Source organism: Xiphophorus couchianus, chromosome 7 (genome assembly GCF_001444195.1).
Source record: "Xiphophorus couchianus chromosome 7, X_couchianus-1.0, whole genome shotgun sequence".
Taxonomy (NCBI): Eukaryota; Metazoa; Chordata; class Actinopteri; order Cyprinodontiformes; family Poeciliidae; genus Xiphophorus; species Xiphophorus couchianus.
Genome location: NC_040234.1, coordinates 5,479,045 through 5,497,347, shown reverse-complemented (window position 1 = coordinate 5,497,347; position 18,303 = coordinate 5,479,045). Strand labels below are relative to the sequence as shown.

At 39.8% G+C, this 18,303-nt stretch overlaps 3 protein-coding genes and 1 pseudogene across 3 annotated transcripts; all 4 read left to right on the top strand.

The window, feature by feature from the left end:
* Nucleotides 1-1,350: 1,350 nt before the first annotated feature.
* Nucleotides 1,351-2,298, top strand: LOC114148568 (olfactory receptor 11A1-like; annotated as a pseudogene).
* A 2,107-nt stretch (nt 2,299-4,405) lies between these two features.
* On the top strand, nt 4,406-5,338 carry LOC114148661 (olfactory receptor 13C2-like). Its single transcript, XM_028024075.1, has one exon. The coding sequence runs from the start codon at nt 4,418-4,420 to the stop codon at nt 5,336-5,338; it is 921 nt and encodes a 306-aa protein (XP_027879876.1). The 5' UTR covers nt 4,406-4,417.
* An 8,120-nt stretch (nt 5,339-13,458) lies between these two features.
* On the top strand, nt 13,459-14,376 carry LOC114148910 (olfactory receptor 13C2-like). Its single transcript, XM_028024420.1, has one exon. It carries the CDS (start codon nt 13,459-13,461, stop codon nt 14,374-14,376), a length of 918 nt encoding a protein of 305 aa, XP_027880221.1.
* A 1,327-nt stretch (nt 14,377-15,703) lies between these two features.
* Nucleotides 15,704-16,680, top strand: LOC114148677 (olfactory receptor 11A1-like). Its single transcript, XM_028024111.1, has 2 exons — nt 15,704-15,716; nt 15,755-16,680. The coding sequence occupies exons 1-2, from the start codon at nt 15,704-15,706 to the stop codon at nt 16,678-16,680; spliced, it is 939 nt and encodes a 312-aa protein (XP_027879912.1).
* The last annotated feature ends 1,623 nt before the right edge of the window (nt 16,681-18,303 follow it).

Sequence of the window (18,303 nt, the reverse complement as noted above, 5' to 3'; positions counted from 1 at the left end):
ATTATTTGAACATCAAGTATAATTGTTTATCTTCTTCTCAGCATGTAGATTTAACAATTTCTCCCTTTACATCCCTTTTTGATGTAAAGGGAGATTATTCAGATTGGAGTCGAAGGTTTGATATTTTTACAGGATGTTATGAATAAAGATGGCCGCCCAAGCACATAAAATCCTAAATATTTTTTTTCTGTTCTTGCCCATGCAGCAGCTTGCAAAAGTATTCATACCCCTTTGAACATGTCAATATTTCGTCAGGGAAAAGTAAATGAACAAATGTGGACTTTATGGAAAGAGTGGCAAGGAGAAAGTCTCTGCTAAGAGAAAGACTTCCTGTTTGCAGTTCTGCCAGAAGCCATGTTGGGAAAACGGCAAGCAAGTGGAAGACGGGGCTTTGTTCAAACCAGAACAAAACTCAACAGTTTGGCCAAAATGCAACACGCCATGTGTGGCGGAGAACTGACAACGCGTCACTCTGAACACACCATCCCAACTGTCAAATATGGCGGTGGCAGCATCATGCTGTGGTGGTGCGTCTCTTCAGCAGGGACAGGGAAGATGGTCAGAGCTGATGGGAAGATGGATGGAGCCAAATGCAAAAAACTGAGGTGGCCGACCCTAAACAAAAAGCCAGGGCTACAATGGAACAAATGGTTTAAAACAAATAAAATTCACGTGTTACAGTGGCCCAGTCAAAGTCCAGACGTAAACACAATCGAGAATCTGTGTTCTGAAAACTGCTGTTCACAAGCGCTCTGTGTCTAATCTGACTGAGCTTGAGCAAATAGACTCAAGAGCAAGTCGAGCTAGTAATCTTAGTTACACCAAAAACAGCGAACAAGACCCAGCAGTCTTCAGGACCTTTCAGAAAGAGGGACTAGTGAAAGTTATGGGCTGAGTGAGTGGATGACCTGCGAATTCGTAGCTTTTGGAGTCAAGTTGCTATAGCAACATTGTCTGTGAACCAACACTAACTCTTCAATCAACAGAAACAGACATGTTTTATTTTATACATGTTTTATTTTACTGCAGATTTTCATCCACTCAACAAGTCTTTACGTTGATACCATTGTCATTGTTGCCTCCAAGTCGACCTACAGGAAAGGCTTCGTTAAAGCGTCGCTAAGGGTTTCTATAGTTTCATGTAGTTTGCTACCTGTTTAAAAAAAAACTGGGTGGGTCTTTAATGAGCTCCATTGTGAATAAAGCAATATAATAATATTTTTCAGCGCACTAGGATCAGCTGCTTTCTACATTTTGAGAGAGAACAAACAATGCTGCACGTTTGAATGTGCTGGTCATGTTCTGTGACATGAGCTGTTAGTTGTTTATTGTACTGTTTATGATATTATTATGTCTTTGTGAAACACATTTATGGATGGTGAAGTTAATGAAACTTATATAACCCTTGAAGGACATGTAGAGTTGGACAAATTCAGATATCTTTATTTTGCAGTCATGCTAGCAGCGTATGTTTGTATCGTCGTCTGTAACCTGACCATTGTGTATGTTATATGGACGCATGAAAACCTCCATGAGCCCATGTACGTTTTCATCGCCGCTTTGCTTCTGAACTCTGTTGTTTTCAGCACTAACATCTATCCCAAACTGCTGTCAGATTTTCTATCTGAGAAACAGATTATATCATATTCAGCTTGTTATGTGCAGTTTTTTCTCTTTTATTCTCTAAGCGGCTCAGAGTTTTTACTGCTGGCAGCAATGGCCTACGATCGTTACGTGTCGATATGTAAACCTTTACAATATGCAACAATAATGGGGAGAAACACGGTTAGTATTTACTTGAGTTTGGCTTGGCTGGTGCCTGCCAGTGTGCTCGCTGTGCAGGTGATACTGAGCTCCAACATTAAACTGTGTAAATCAAATTTTCAAGGAATTTTCTGTAACAACTCAATTTATAGCGCCCACTGTTTAAACTCAGAGGTGAATGTAGTATTTGGTGCCGTGGCACTGGTTGTGATTGGACTCTTCCCTCTGCTTTTCATCGTTTTTACTTACAGCAGAATATTGATCATATCCTATCGTAGCTCTAAAGAAGTCAGAAAGAAAGCTGCTCAGACCTGCTCGCCCCACTTGCTGGTGCTGATCAGTTTCTCCTGTTTGTGTGCGTTTGATGTCATCATAGCTCGACTGGGATCCAACCTTACAAACTTAATCCGTTTAATAATGACTCTACAGGCAGTTTTGTATCATCCTCTATTTAATCCAATCATATATGGTTTAAAAATGAAGGAGATATCTAAACAACTGAGAAGGTTGTTTTCTCAAGCTAAGGTCTTATAGTGACGTTGATGAATTGATATAAATATTAGATTATTCAATACTTTGTACTGCACACAGATTCCAAAATTAACTCTTTATGTTTTGAATTGTTTGTTTAAGACTGTCAGATCTGAAATGTGTAAATTATGCCACAAACAATAAAGATTAAATCAGTTACAGTCAATATGATGTTTAAGAACTGAACTGAGGCCACATGTAGCCACTTTCTCCTTACATGTCATTTGTTTTCCTGCTACATTTGATTTTATATTGTACCAAAATGTTACATTCAATCATAACTTGAAAGTGTTGCCTGGAATCAGACTTGGAACAAACTGAGTTTAAAGGCTTAGTTCGTTCTTTTCAGAAATGCTCTCTATGATTTACTGAATGCAGCCAGGCATTGGCTTGACTGATCCAAGACAGACCGAAAACCAGGCAGATAGAAAATGATCTAGGTTAATTATAGGAAATGTTTTTGTTGGCTATCAAAGTAAAAAAATGGAAATTGTGCGTTCGGTCTCGGTTATCGATAAATGCCTGCCTGCTAGAAACGCTGCACTAAACAACTGAGAGCAAGATGAAAGAATGATGAAACAGTAAAACATAAAACATACAAATGGGATTAAAATGATGCAATGATGTTGCAGTTTAGTATGAACTGCGAATGTTGAGAACCATGGTTTGTTTATTAAGACGTTTGAAAATGACACTAAATTAGTTTGAACTCATTCAGATTGATTTGCACCAGAATATGCTGCGTGTTCAGCAGCAACAGAAATACGAAGCAAACTGAGCCTGAAATAACCTGTAGACTCTTAACGCTAAAGAACAGCAGAAACAACCCAGACTGAACAGGGAGTCACACACACCGACGCCATCTTTAATCAAGATGCTCTCCTGATCTATGAAGGAGGATGTGTGTGTGTGAGAGAGAGACGGCGTCTCAGGGTGGATCTACTTGATGTGTCCAGGACAGGCGGCGTCACCTCATTGTGTTTGTATAAAACGTTACTTCTGTATAACATGCTGATTGAGCCATCGACAAAAACATTTCTGAGCGAAGCCAAGGGTTAAATACCATGAGGTATTTATACTATTTATGCTTAAGTTTAAACTCTGATTCAAACTGGTTTTAAACAGAACGTTTACTTTTGCCTCTACGCAAATCCACATGTAAGATTTGCAACTTGGATACGTAATACAGACACAGTTATTTAACAATATAATGATAAGTTTTGTCCATTTAAATCACGTTACATTCATACTGATAATCTGGTCCACAGAGGGCAGCCTCTGTGTTGATGTGGTTTTTGGTGAAATGGAGTGTGACGCACCCAGCCTACGCCAAACATCAGTGATTTTCCAATATGGCACAGGAAAAATGTGTCATAATGATATTGTGCTTTTAAATCTTACAAACCGATGGTACTCAAATTGATCTGTGAACTATTTTTTAGACTCTGGACAAAATTTGTTGTAAATGTTAACGGTGTGCCCTGCGACAGACTGGCGACCTGTCCAGGGTGTACCCCGCCTCTCGCCCGGAACGTAGCTGGAGATGGGCACCAGCAACCCTCCCGACCCCATTAGGGACAAGGGTGGACAGAAAATGGATGGATGGATGGATGGATGTTAACGGTGCCATTAAAATAAAGATATTTTAACTTTTAGTCACTTTTGACTTGAAAACACATTTGAACACTTTATTTCAAGAAACAAAGTGTTTCTTATTTCTTAAAGGCAAAGGCTGGAAAGGTTTCAGTCTTTGCGGTGCTTAGGCTGAGACAAAATGCAGACACAAACTTTAGATATGACATAATTTAGCACAATGGTTAACCGTACACAGGTGTTGACGGGGGCTAAAGGCCTTTTGACGTTGAGTTTCAAAGAAATAATTTTTTGTGAATTGCTTTCCCAGTGCTGTCATTGGTGTTATTGCATTATGCAGCCGCAGTGCATGTCAGATGAATCTGAAGCCTCCAGAGGTGAGATCTTTGGAGGGAAATGCCGTCCGATAAAAACACAACTCCCCACTGGCGCAGAGAGTAAGATGCAAACTGTGCCAATAAATAAATGCAAGACGACTGCAGTGTTTTCCTGAGAACATCCATGGATGATCATTTGAACGTACACGTTTATGGATGAGTTAAACGGTACCCACATAACCCTTCGTGGATATGTCGAAATGGAGAAATACAGATATCTGTATTTCACAGTTATGTTTTTAGTTTACGTCGTGATAGTTTGCAGCAACTCCACCATCGTGTACTTGATCTGGACTCACAAAAACCTCCACGAGCCGATGTACGTTTTCATCGGTGCTTTATTGTTTAACTGTGTTATTTACAGCTCCACTTTTTACCCGAAGCTTTTGACCGACTTCCTCTCTGATCAACAGGTCATACCGTATTCTGGTTGTGTCTTTCAGTTTTTCATGTTTTATTCTGTAGGTGGATCAGAGTTCTTACTGCTAGCGGTCATGGCTTTTGATAGATACGTGTCGATATGTAAACCTCTGAGATATCCAGCCGTCATGAGGAAAACCACGGTGAAATGTCTCCTGGCTTTTGCTTGGCTCTTCCCTCCGTGTCAACTTGCCGTCCAAGCAGTGCTGTGTGTCAAAGCGAAGATATGCAACCTTAATTTGGAGGGAATATTTTGCAACAACGCTATTTACACAGTTCACTGTGTTAGATCAAGGACAGTTACTATAATTGGGGTTGTTATTTTATTAAATGTCGCAGTGCTCCCGATGCTTTTCACAGTTTTCACATATGCAAAGATTTTCATAATGGCTTATCAAAGTAACAAAACATTTCAGAGAAAGGCGGCTAAGACCTGCGTACCACACTTGTTGGTTTTGATCAGCTTTTCATATCTGTGTGTGTATGATGTAATTGTAGCTCGAGTGGAGGCAGATCTTCCAAAAGCTGCACGCTTCGTGATGACGCTGCAGTTGTTTCTGTATCATCCGCTGCTTAATCCCATAATATACGGGCTCAAGATGAAGGAAATTTCTAAGCATCTGAGGAGGTTGTTTTGTTCTACCGAAGTCTAGCTGGACATGTGCTTTTATTTAATTGTTTTCACATTCTCACCAATGTAAAGTTTGGTTTATATTTGTAATTGGAGAATATTGCATTAAGGCAGTGGTTCCCAAAGTGGGGGGCGCGGGCCCTAAGGGGGCGCAGGAAGCGGTATGGATGAAAAAAAAAACCAGTTACACAAAAGTGTTTCACTGTAAAGATGGTTTGTAGTTTGTTTTGTTGCAACCTGAAGTGTGAAATAAACTTCAGTGGAGTTTGAAAACAAAATATGTGTGTGTGTTTATGTCTGGTTGATGTGTGTGTGCCCAGTTGATTCTTTTTTTCTTTTTTGGGGGGGATTTTATTGTAATCCATGGAGGGGCCCAGAAAATCTTTAGGAAGCACTGGACTAAGGTCTGGAAGTAAACCGGCCCATATGTGTCTTATTATTTTTTCTCAGTTTGTGTTTCTTTTGTGTTACAGTTTGATTTTCTCCAGGTGGGATATCTGATAAGTTTACTATTGGATAATTTTCTTATGCTGTGATAAATATCTATTATTACATTGTATGGTTATAGAGATAAATAAAGATGAACCTTAGTGCCTGTCTCTTTTTCAGACCACTCAATAAAAACTTAATTATGACAGCATAAGTAGAAATTTGGAGGCCATAGAATTCACCAGTAGGATTTTCTTTTCCAGAAATTTCCTGACATTCTTTATTCAATTAAAAACTTGCTGAAAGAAATGACTCACAGTGGTCACTGAAATACCCTAAACCTGACAAAAATAGTAATAGCTTATAGATAAATGTTTTTGAATTGTGGTTTCACAGATTCATTTTACGTTTATAATACTATCGAAGTTTGGTGATGAATTATTTATTCATTTCAGTTGGTATGGTATTAAATTTCTATTAAGGTATTTATTCAAGCATAGTTCCACAGACATCAACATTTGTTCATATTCTTATACGTCTTAAATGAATGAAACTTTTCTATGATTTCATTGACTTGGGTCACCATGAAATCTTATGGCAGTTTAGAGATATTTATTGGAAAAGTATTTGTTAGGATTTGAGTTTTTCTGTGTTTATTTAGGTTTCTGTGGAGCATGAGTCTCTTGTTTCCCCTGATCTTCTCCCCGTCTATTTAAACCCACCTGAGTTCCTTGCTCTTTGTCAGATCTTATGTCTAATCTGTCTGGTGTGTCTTGCTGTCTTGTCAGCTGCCAGTAATTTTGTACCAGTTGCTACCAGAACTTGAGCTCTTAGTCTTCCGCTCAATCTGTGCTGCCTGGATTTTGTATTTCTGACAACATCATTTTTTTTTTAATAATTATATTTATTGGTTTTCAATGTTTTGACAAATAAACAAATACAATACAAGAACAAGAGAACAGTCCAGCTCTTATAGTTACATACCTGTGTATATACATATGCATACACATACACACCAAAGAGAAAAGAAGGAAGAGAAAAAGGAAAAAAAAACAAAAAAACAATGAAAGACAAATGGTCTACACCAGAACATTTCAGATCTTTACAATTCGGTCCTCCTCAAATTACAAATCCTCTCCAGAGAAGCACAGAAGTTTCAAATCCTACATAAGAAATAAAAGGTTCCCAAACTTTATGAAAGTTATCTTTTTTATCGTGCAGTTTGCTCGTTAAATAGTCCAGAGATATATAGTCCAGTACTATATTTAGCCATTGTGATTTACTTGGAGCTTTGTCAGAAATCCAATTCAGTACCACACATTTTCTTGCACAAAAAGTAAGCATTCTGTAGAGTTGACGCTGACATTTACCAGTAATGCTGGCGTCAGTTAAACCAAGTAGTAAATACAATGGATTGAATTCTGTGCAAACAGAGAAAATCTTATCTAATTCACATTTTATTATATACCAAAAATGTTGAATTTCCCTGCAGGACCAGTAACAATGTGTAAGACCACCAATATCTGTTCTACATTTTAGACATAATGGCGAGAAGCTTGTATTGAACTTACTTCGCTGAGAAGGAGAAATGTGCGCACGGTGTAAGATTTTCAATTGCATGGCCTTAACCCGATTGCAAATACTTAAAGACTTTGCATTCTTCCAAGCCTCGTCCCACCCCTCCTGATCTATTGCCCACTGCAATTCCCTTTCCCAGACTTCTTTTAAGTGTAATGTATTTGATAAGGGGTGTGCTCTTTCAGTAAATTGTAAAAGATTTTAATTGAAGTTCTTACCATAGGGGAAAATAGCTGTTTTTCACACACTGAAATTGTTTGGTCTACATCGAGTGTGGTTTTTTTCTGTATGAAATCTCTAATTTGTAAATAGCGAAAGAAATCCTGTCTCCCAATGTCATATTTATCCATTAGTTGCGAGAATGATAATAACGTAGCACCTTCCATCAAGTCGGAAAGTGTACGAATTCCCTTTATTGACCATATTTTAAAGCCAGAGTCCATAGCGCCTGGTAGGAACATGGGATTATCACAGATAGGTGTAAGAGGTGATATATATTTTGGAACCTGTCCTCAAGTTTTTGAACCATTTGCCATGCCCTCACAGTGTTAATAGTAATGGGGTTACTGCAGTACATTTTTATAATATTATTTTTTTTCAAAAAAAGTAAATTTTTTAAAGGGAACCTGGACATAGAGCTTTCTATATCGAGCCACAGAGAGGCAGGACCCCCTGTCCAATCAGCAGCAGCACGCATATGGGCACTGATCTGATACTTTCGTATGTCTGGGAGAGCTAGGCCTCCACTTGTGCCCAGGAAGCATAGTGTAGAAATTTTTAAGCGTGGTTTTCTTCCTGCCCATATAAAAGAACTTAGCCACCCATTTAGAGCCTTAATTGTTTTACGGAGAAAAAGAACTGGAATCATTTGTATGGGATATAAAAGTCTGGGCAGGACATTCATTTTTAGGAGAGACACGTGGCCCAACCAAGAGAGAGGCAGTGTCCTCCATCTTTCGAGGTCCAGCCGAATCCGTTCAAATAAGGGAGCGAAATTGGCCCTATACATTTTGTCGAATGAGGGGGTAATTTTTATTCCCAGGTATGAAAATCCTTCTGGGGACCAAGTGAAAGGAAAAGGAGCAGGTATAGATGGTTGATGTTTTAATGTGCCTAGTGGCATAACCTCTGATTTGTTGTAATTGATTTTATAGCCCAAAAAATCCCCAAACCTGTTAATGGTCTCTATGAGATGTGGAATAGAGTCCTCAGGCTGAGATAGAAATATGAGCACATCGTCGGCATATAAAGTAATCTTGTGTTGTCTCTCTCCAATGGTCAGACCGCCTATCCCCCCATGGGTCCGCACCGCCTCTGCCAGAGGCTCTATAACTAGAGCAAAAAGCAGGGGCGAAAGGGGGCAGCCTTGGCGCGTTCCCCGCCGCACCTGAAAATTTGCCGATCGTAGACCGTTAGTAATAACAGCTGAACAGGGCTCACTGTAAAGTATTCTGATCCAATTGACAAAATTTTCCCCCAAACCGAACTTTCTCAAAGTGTAGAAGAGATATGACCACTCAACGCGATCAAATGCCTTTTCAGCGTCTAGGGAGACAACTAGACCAGGCATTGCACTTTGATTGAAGAACTGGATCACGTTGAGCAACCTACGCATGTTATTGAAGGAGCTACGTCCCTTAATAAAGCCAGATTGATCTTCATTGATAAGTGTTGGAAGTAGAATCTCCAAACGTTTTGCTAATATTTTTGAAAGGATCTTTAAGTCTACATTTAATAAGGAAATTGGCCTGTATGAGGCACAATCTTCCGGTGGTTTGTTTTTTTTAAGTATTAGAGATATATTGGCTTCCCTCAATGACATGGGCAAATGACCCTTCCGAAAAGAGTCGTTAAACATGTGCAGCAGTGGTTCGACTAGTAGAGTGACGAACTCTTTGTAAAATTCTACAATAAGAAAGTCAGGCCCTGCTGTTTTTCCAGGCTGAAGACCTTTAATGGCCTCCGTAACTTCCTTAATAGTTATAGGACTGTCTAGTGTCGACTTTTGGATTTCTGTCAGACAAGGAAGGTTAAAGTTGGAAAAAAAGGTGTTCATTAGCTCTGTAGTGTCAATAGAGACCTGGGATTTGTAGAGATTCTCGTAAAAATATTTGAAGGTATTATTAATACCATTTGAGTCAAAGAGCTGTTTGCCATTCCTGTCATTAATGAATGATATATTTTGAGAATCTGATTTCTTTTTGATCACGTATGACAAGTATTTCCCAGGCTTGTCACCGTGTTCGTATAGTTTTTGTTTTGCAAATCTCATTTTTTTCTCTGCTTCGTTTGTTAGCAGGCAGTTCAGTGCTGAGCGGAGAGTCTGAATTTCTTTGAGTTTCTCCGTGGTGGGTCTAACTTGATAGACTTGCTCAGCCTTCTTCAATTTGGATTCCAGAATTAATCTTTGTTCTGCTTGCCTGCATCTTTTACCATTTGTAAAAGTAGTAATGAGGCCTCTGCAATAAGCTTTGGAGGTCTCCCACAGTAATGATGGATCATCGGTGGATGCTGCATTAACTGAAAGAAAATGTTTGAATTCCTTTGCAAAATAGGTTTTAAATTTTCTATCATATAAAATAGAGGAGTCAAAGTGCCACCGTCTTGATCGACTGACCACAGTTCCTATGTTACATTTAATGTACACAGGCGCATGGTCTGATATTATTATGTTGCCGATTGAGCTGGAAATGACTGATGGTAGGAACTGCCTGGGGACAAAGAAATAATCAATTCTTGTATAACAAGAATGTACTTTGGAGAAAAATGTGAATTCCTTATCTGCTATATGTTGCGTCCTCCACACATCAACATATGCCAACTCCTCGCACAGAGTCGAGACCATTTTGGCCTGAGATGAAATACGACATTTGCCAGCTGGGGATTTATCAATCAAGGGGGAGAGATGGCAATTAAAAGCTCTGCCCACAATTGTATTCTTGATGTTCAATTCCACAAGTTTTGTAAAAGCAGACATTAGAAATTTACCTGGTTGACCAGGGGGGAAGTAAACGTTCATAAAGGCAATCTCCTCCCCAAACATAATACCCTTCACAATAATATATCTCCCACCGGTATCTTTTATGCAATCTATACATTTAAATGGTACATTTTTCCGGATCAGAATGATAACACCTCTACTTCTAGATGAAAAGGAGGAGAAGAAGGCCTGGTTGAAAACACCCTGTTGTAATTTTGCATGTTCTTTAGCATCCATATGGGTTTCTTGTAACAAAGCTACTTGAACATGTGTCCTTTCAAGATATGTTAGGACCTTTCTCCGTTTAAGAGGTGTGTGAATGCCATTAACATTCCATGTACAAACATTAAGTACTGACATAATAGCATTTAGCTACACATAAAAAGGCGCATGGATAATACATACTGTAGTTTCTTGGTGTAATGAAGTCGAACATTTTTCTCTCTTCCTCCCCCTCCCTCTATATTTTAAAAAGAGCTGGAATAAAATATAACAAGCAGTGAAACTAACTAACTGCCAACAAACATTGCCTAACATTGGCAAGACAGATACACTATTTCTCCTCCAAACGGTGAAGTGCAAGTGTGTAGGTCTTCTGGCAACAAACAGTCACTTGTTTAGCTAAATCAAGAGCAACAACAAAAAAAAAGAAAAGAAAAGGGGGCCGGCGCTTGGATAATATGACCCATTATTTACCCATTTAATTCAAAAAAAATAAAATAAATAACATATGACGACAAGCATAATGTCTCTGCATAAGAATACTATTCATCACAATAGTTTGAGTTCACATAGGCGTATTAAACAGCAGAACGAAGTACCTCTGTGACCCATGGCGCTGACAGCAGGGCTTATTTAAGCTGATCCAGATATCGTTCAACCTCAGCTGGGTTCTGATACACCCTTGTAGTACCACGGTGAGTGACTTTAAGCCTGGCGGGGTAAAGGAGCCTGTAGTTGGCACCCGCGGCTTTCAGACGCTTCTTAACGCCATCAAAGCTTTTACGCTTCTGTGCAACAGCCGCTGAGAAATCCTGAAAGATCATCACAGAGGCACCGTCGTGCTCCAGGGGTTGCCCATTCCTGCCCCTCTCCAAAGACGCGCATGATCCTCTCCTTGTCGCGGTAGTTATGCAGCCTGACCAGGACTGGGCGCGGCCTTTGGTCAGCGGCGGGAAGTGGACCTCCGGTGCGGTGAGCTCTGTCCACTTTTAGCTTCCCGGCCTCCGTTCGGATGTTTAACACTTTTGGGAGCCACTTCTCAAAGAATAAAGCGGGATCATTCCCTTCCGTGTATTCCGCAGACTCTCGGAGCCCAATTATGTTATATATACCAATTATGTTTCGTCTCCTGCCCCTATTTTCCATGTCGTCCATATGATCCGTGAGCTCTTTCACCTGCTGCTCCAGTGACTTGAGCTTGTTGACGATAGGAGCCGTTTCGTCCTCCACAGTGGAGATACGGGATTCTGTCTCTGTGATGCGCTTCGCTGCTCACGGTAATCATGCATAAATCTCGAGATCGGATCAAGCTGGCTCCTTAATTTGTCTTCGAAAACTTTCGTAAGGTTTTCGGTTACCGCACGAATCACCTCCTGAAGAGCCGGATCCATTCTCTCAGAGTCGCTAACCTTTTCGTTAGCCAAACCACCAGTAGCCTCATTAGCTTCTCCGCTCGATTCCTCTGTCGTCTCCGTCACGGTGTTTTTCCTTCGTGGCTTGTTCTCAGACGGCCTTAAAAAGTAATCACTAATACTCATTGCAGATTTAGCCAACGAAGAGAGACTGCCTTGTCGCTTTTTGCAGGGTATAAACTGGAGAAATAAGTAAAATAAGCGCCGGCGCCCCTCGTCCCGACTGTCCTTCAAGCCGCCATCTTGAAAAACCTCCCTGACAACATCATTAAATTCATCATTTCCTTCACAGGGTCCACTGCGTCTGCCTCACCACCTCAGATGACGGTATTAAACTTAGAAAAAACTTAAATGTCATTCCTCCAGTAAATATGACCACCTTGAATTTTTTTTAAAAATTACTTTTAATTTAGATCTGAATGGTAGAAAATGGCGGTTACCTTTTTACCTTTTTTTTTACAGCAAAAACTTTCAACTGGGGACATTAAAATAGAAAAACATGATTCCACGTGTAAACCTGAACATCTTGGAATAACTTTGTAATTTTTGTATGAATTATTAATTTCATTCTAAATTTTCCAAATTTAGGGAAACACTGAACAATGGGGGTTAACATGACTTATGAAAACTCATTACATAAAGTTACATAAGCCCTCTCCAGGACACTACCTCGACAAAAACCAGCTCCTTGTTCGACGCTTCACTTTGTCCGGAAAGTCTGGACTCGTTGTTGGTGACAAACGGTACCGGCCACCTGCTTCTTCAAAGAGTGGACTCTGTTAAAGTTTCACATTTTATCCGATGGCCAACGTTTGGCCGTGACGTACGTCATGCCCTGGTTCAACAATGTGAAGTTAACAACCATCCTTCACTGCCAAAACCAAACGGAGCAACTGTTGGTGTTATTTCAATGTTTGGCTCACGGAGGGAACGGCTTCGTTCGCCATAAATAGTTTCATGCTCAATTCTTAAAGTGACCTCAAGTTTTAAAAAAAGGCCAAAGGCGCTTGTAAATGAAATGTATGATTATTACTCCTTACTTGCTGTCTTCTCTGAATACTGTGATCTCCTTGACAATTTTGTTTTAAATCACGATTCATTTTGGTGGCACTGCTTGGGCCTTTTTGCTGTTAAAGAGATTGATGCTAGCCTCATCTTATATTTTACTGACCAGCTACATAATATATTTCTTTTATAGAAAATGACAAATAATTTCACAAAACACCATCTAATTTTTTTTTAACTTGCATTAAAAAAATGTTTTATGTCATTTTAACTCATTATGTTAACACTTTTTTTTGTAGTCAACATCAATCACTACTTCACATGTGGCTGACTTTGAGTGTTAAACATTTTGACAGACGCCCTCCAGAGCTTCTAGTCCCCAACGCCGAGATCCAGCTAGAGATAAAAACCAACCCAACGACAAACTCCTAAAGTTTCCATCCAGCTAATGACGGGAACACAACAGTTCTTCTCCTCTGGACTGAATCTCTTCGCCTTGAAAGACAAAACACATTGATGGATGAGCTGAACGTCAGCCACCTAACTCTGACCGGATACGTAGAGATGAGCAAATACAGATGCCTGTATTTTTCCGTCTTGTTTGCTGTGTATGTTTTGATCATCTGCAGCAATGCTACCATCGTGTGTCTCATCTGGACTCACAAGAACGTCCACCAGCCGATGTACGTCTTCATCGCAGCGTTGCTGTTCAACTGTCTCCTCTTCAGCACCACCGTTTACCCAAAGCTTTTGATCGACTTCCTGTCTGAGACGCCGGTCGTCTCCGTGTCAAGTTGTCTCCTGCAGTTTTTCCTGTTTTATTCCATCGGCGGCACAGAGTTCTGGCTGATAGCGTCTATGGCTTTCGATCGGTACGTGTCGATATGTAAACCTCTGAGGTACCCGGCCATCATGAGGAGAAGTACCGTGAAAGCGCTCCTCATTCTGGCCTGGTTGGTGCCCGCCTGTCACATTGCGCCAGAAGCGATACTGAGCGCCAAAACGCGGATGTGCCGCTCAGATTTGAGCGGAATATTTTGCAACAACGCCGTGTTCACGCTCCACTGTACAAAGCCACGTTCGCTCACTGTTCTAGGAGTCGTTGCTTTGTTAGACCTGGTCATACTCCCGATGCTTTTTACGGTTTTCACGTACACGAAGATTTTTATAATCTCTCATCAAAGTGGAAAGTCATTTAGGAGGAAGGCTGCCGAGACCTGCGTGCCTCACCTGATGGTCTTAATCAGCTTCTCCTATTTGGCTGCATATGATGTGGCCGTAGCGCGAATGGAGACCGATTTCCCCAAAACTGCACGACTAATAATGACGATGCAGATATTTCTGTATCACCCTTTGTTTAATCCGTTTATCTACGGGCTGAAAATGAAAGAAATCTCTAAACATTTAAAACTGTTGTGTACAACAAGAGTATAACTGCAAATGTAATTATGTCACATGCCTACAGCAACACCGTTTATCCAAAGCTTTAAACTGCTGGTTTAAAATTTATAATAATAATAATAAAGTTGTCTGATTGAATTTTATAAAAAATTCCCAGGAAAACATTTTATTTTTGAAATTCTTTACTGCCTCTGATGTTGATATATTTTATGTTGTAATTAGAACAAGGTCATGTAACACTCTTTATAAGTATTTATCACTTCAGTCTTTTAAAGTTGAGTAATTTTCAGAATGGAAATAAGAGTGAGTCTGAAATAGTTTTTTGCTTTTTAATAATTATGAAGAATTTAATTGCAAATAAGTTTGTGGGTTTATGACCGATTTTATATTTGTTAGAATGTTGGTTCATATAGTTTTGTGTTGCACAGAATGAGATGAACAGAGAGCGGTACCGAACATTAATTCATCAGTGAGAGTCCAAACTGTTGTCATGGCAACCTAACAAACTCAGTGTTTTCCAGTTTGTTTGTTGTTTTTTCCAAGTCAATATGCTAAAATCTTACATAGAAAATACAGGTTCTGTAAAAGTAAGATACATTTTTGAGTTTGTGTAAAAAAAATGTTTATTATTTCTTTTTTTTTTTTTGCCTCATAAAAAAATCCACTTATTTGTTTTTACATATTCTGATAGATGTATGCAATACCTCAATAACTCAAATCTTAAATATTCAGTTGTTTGTTTTACTGTAGAAAAAAAAAAGTATTTTTCTGGTGAACTTTCAAGCTTTTCATAATGTGTTTAAATAAAATTTAAATAACATACGTTTCTGGCCATTTATTTTAGATCATGTGGCTCTAAAAGAAACAGATTCACTCACTGAAATGAAATATTAAAAACAAATTCATCACATTCAGCACTTTGTTTTTGCAATTGGGAAATTAATGAATGCTTGCTCTCTAAATCACAAGTCAAGGCAATAAAAGGCAAAACAATATTCTTGCATCCATTTTATTTTCAACATAAATGTTAATCGATTAAAGCCCCGTCCGCACAGAGATGAACACGGTACATTGTTTACTATATTTTAACTGTGGACTGATTATTAGCATATATCAAAATGTATCCTATTTTTGGTCCAGCTGGGTGATATTGATCATGTGAGAGCCACAGTGATGTCACTGTTTTGTGAAAGACACTAACTAGTGAAGCAGCCCTAAAGAGACTACATCCTTGGAGGGGAAAACTGTGTAATAAAAAACTTTCCACAGGCGCACACGAGCCTCATTATGCACCAGATTCAGGTAACGAAATAGACGCCTGTTGTGAGCTGGATATTGAAGAAGTTTGTCTCAGTTGTTCATGTACTCTGTGTGTTTACTGACTGAAGCTCAGAAGAATGTGTTAGCACAGTCATGGATAGTAAAGTAAACGTCACCTACATAACTCTGTCCGGATACGTAGATCTGAACAAATACAGATATTTTTACTTTTCTGTTATTTTCACAGTGTACATTTTGATCATTTGCAGCAATGCTACTATTTTGTATCTCATCTGGGTTCACAAAAACCTCCATGAGCCGATGTACATCTTCATCGCAGGTTTGTTGATTAACGGTCTTCTTTACAGCACCAACATTTACCCAAAGCTTCTGGTGGACTTTTTATCTGAAGAACCGATCATATTGTATTCGGCCTGCCTCTTACAGTTTTTCATGTTTTATTCTGTGGGCGGCTCAGAGTTCCTCCTGCTGGCAGCCATGGCCTTCGACAGGTATGTGGCGATATGTAAACCTCTGAGATACAGAAATATAATGAAAAGAAGCACCGTCAGTACGTTCCTGATTCTAGCCTGGTGTTTTCCTGCTTGCCATCTGGCCGTGCTGGCCATCCTGAGTGCCAAAGCCAAATTGTGCAACTTTAACTTGGACGGGATCATCTGCAACAATAAGATGTACACGATTCACTGCGCCAGATCGAGAGCGCTGACCATATTTGGGGTCGTCGCTTTATTCGATTTCGCGATCCTTCCCACCCTCTTCACAGTTTTTACATACGCAAAGATATTCATGGCGTCTCATCGGAGGTGCAAAGAATCCAGGAAAGCGGCTGTGCAGACCTGCGTGCCCCACTTGTTGGTCCTGACCAGCTACTTCTGTGTGATGACGTACGACGTAATTGTGGCTCGAGTGGAGGCGGATTTCTCCAGAACCGCGGGCTTTGTGATGACGATGCAGACGTTTCTGTATCACCCTCTGATAAATCCGTTCATGTACGGGTTCAAGATGAGAGAGATCAACAAACACCTGAAGACGTTGCTCTGTCCAGCCAAAGCATGACGGAAGCGGTTCTGTCTGAAATTATTTTGGCTAATGAAATGTCTCGTGCTACATCTACTGTATCAGGAAGCTGGCCATGTTTTCAAAAATAATTCAAGCATTCAAATTCCCCATAGCAGTTTCGTGTCTCATGTTAGCCTGACATGCAGGTTTTCAGACTGTGTAATAAACAAACACTTCTGGCATCGTTGTTACTGCATCCTTCAGTGACCCAATGTGCAAAATGGCTGAGATTGTGTTTAGTTTGTTTTTTTTGCGATGTGGAAGGAACAATTATATACGAGCCGATCTGTATATGGGTCGGTTAAATGTAATAATGTATGAAGGATGTATTTAGACGTCTGGAGAAAGGACCATTGTGACACAGAGGTCTTTCCACAATTTGCCTCGTTTGGAGCCAGAAAGACTGAGAGACATTTTTCCATTGTCTGTAAACATGTATATAACTTGACCAAGAGGTTATATGTCAACGTTGAATTTGTTGACTTCATCAAAATGTCTTGCATTGTCTGCCTTTCCTTATTTGAGATTTTCTAAATCCTGTCGTCTGAGTCTGTTTATGTTCTTACTTTTGTTTGATTTAAATTTCATCACGGTTTTCTATTCATCTTGTCTTTAAAAAATAAAAATAAAAACAGCTTGTGATCAGTGGATAAAACGAGGCCACTCTAAATATGTGTGCTGTTTGTTTATTTTAGCCTTTCTGGGGTTCTGGGGATTCACTGACATCACCGTTGCACTCCATGCTGTCGTGATGTTGGTCGGTGTCGTGTTGGGCCCGAATGCAGAGAGGCGGAGGCAGCAGCTGAGCTTGTGGATTCTTCTTCTGCCTCCCAAAACCCACTGAAATGCTCCTTAACTTGGGGACTTCTCCAGTAGTGAAACGGTTCGAATCACAACAGATAACTGTCCGGTGCGGCTGATATCTGGAGTGCAATCTGGAATTATAGAAGAAAAAAACACCACTTGTTTAATGTCACTAACGATCGTTGAAATTGTTTATGCCGATGAGTTCATTTTGAATGTGGTGACTGCTGGTCCCTTCCTCAACACGGTTCAGGTGTTCTTTTATAACCGGGTCAAATTTTGCCATCAGTTCAACCTCTTTAAGGAAATTGCCATTTGATGGTGAAAACGATGCTTCTGTGTGTAACTTAAGTGACAAATTTCCAAATGTTACTAGATGGTAGCAGTGAGACAGGTCAGCACAGCCCTCCACCTTATTCTCTCAGCCTCAAAAAGTCCCATCTCTTTTATTTTTTATCCTTACTGCCAACTCTTTGCTTTCATTGAATTTAGGCGTTCAAGGCTGTCGTCGTGTGACGTGAGCTGAGAGCTGGCATGTTTCCAGGCCCAAATTTGTTAGACTTCTATTTTAAAAAATTTTTTTTTTAGAAAACAATTTGTAAAGTAAGGAAGGAAAGGCTGTTACTTTTTTCGGAATATACAAACCAAAAATACTGGTGGTGGCAACTTCTTCCATCACCTTGGTTCCTTGGGAAAACAAAGTCAGGTGTTACTTGACTTGGCTTTCTGCGAACCAGAAGTGTGCGAATTTTCAGCTCCGGGCATTTCTACAATCGCAAAACATTTGCATCAGTACACATACGTTGTTTTGAATTT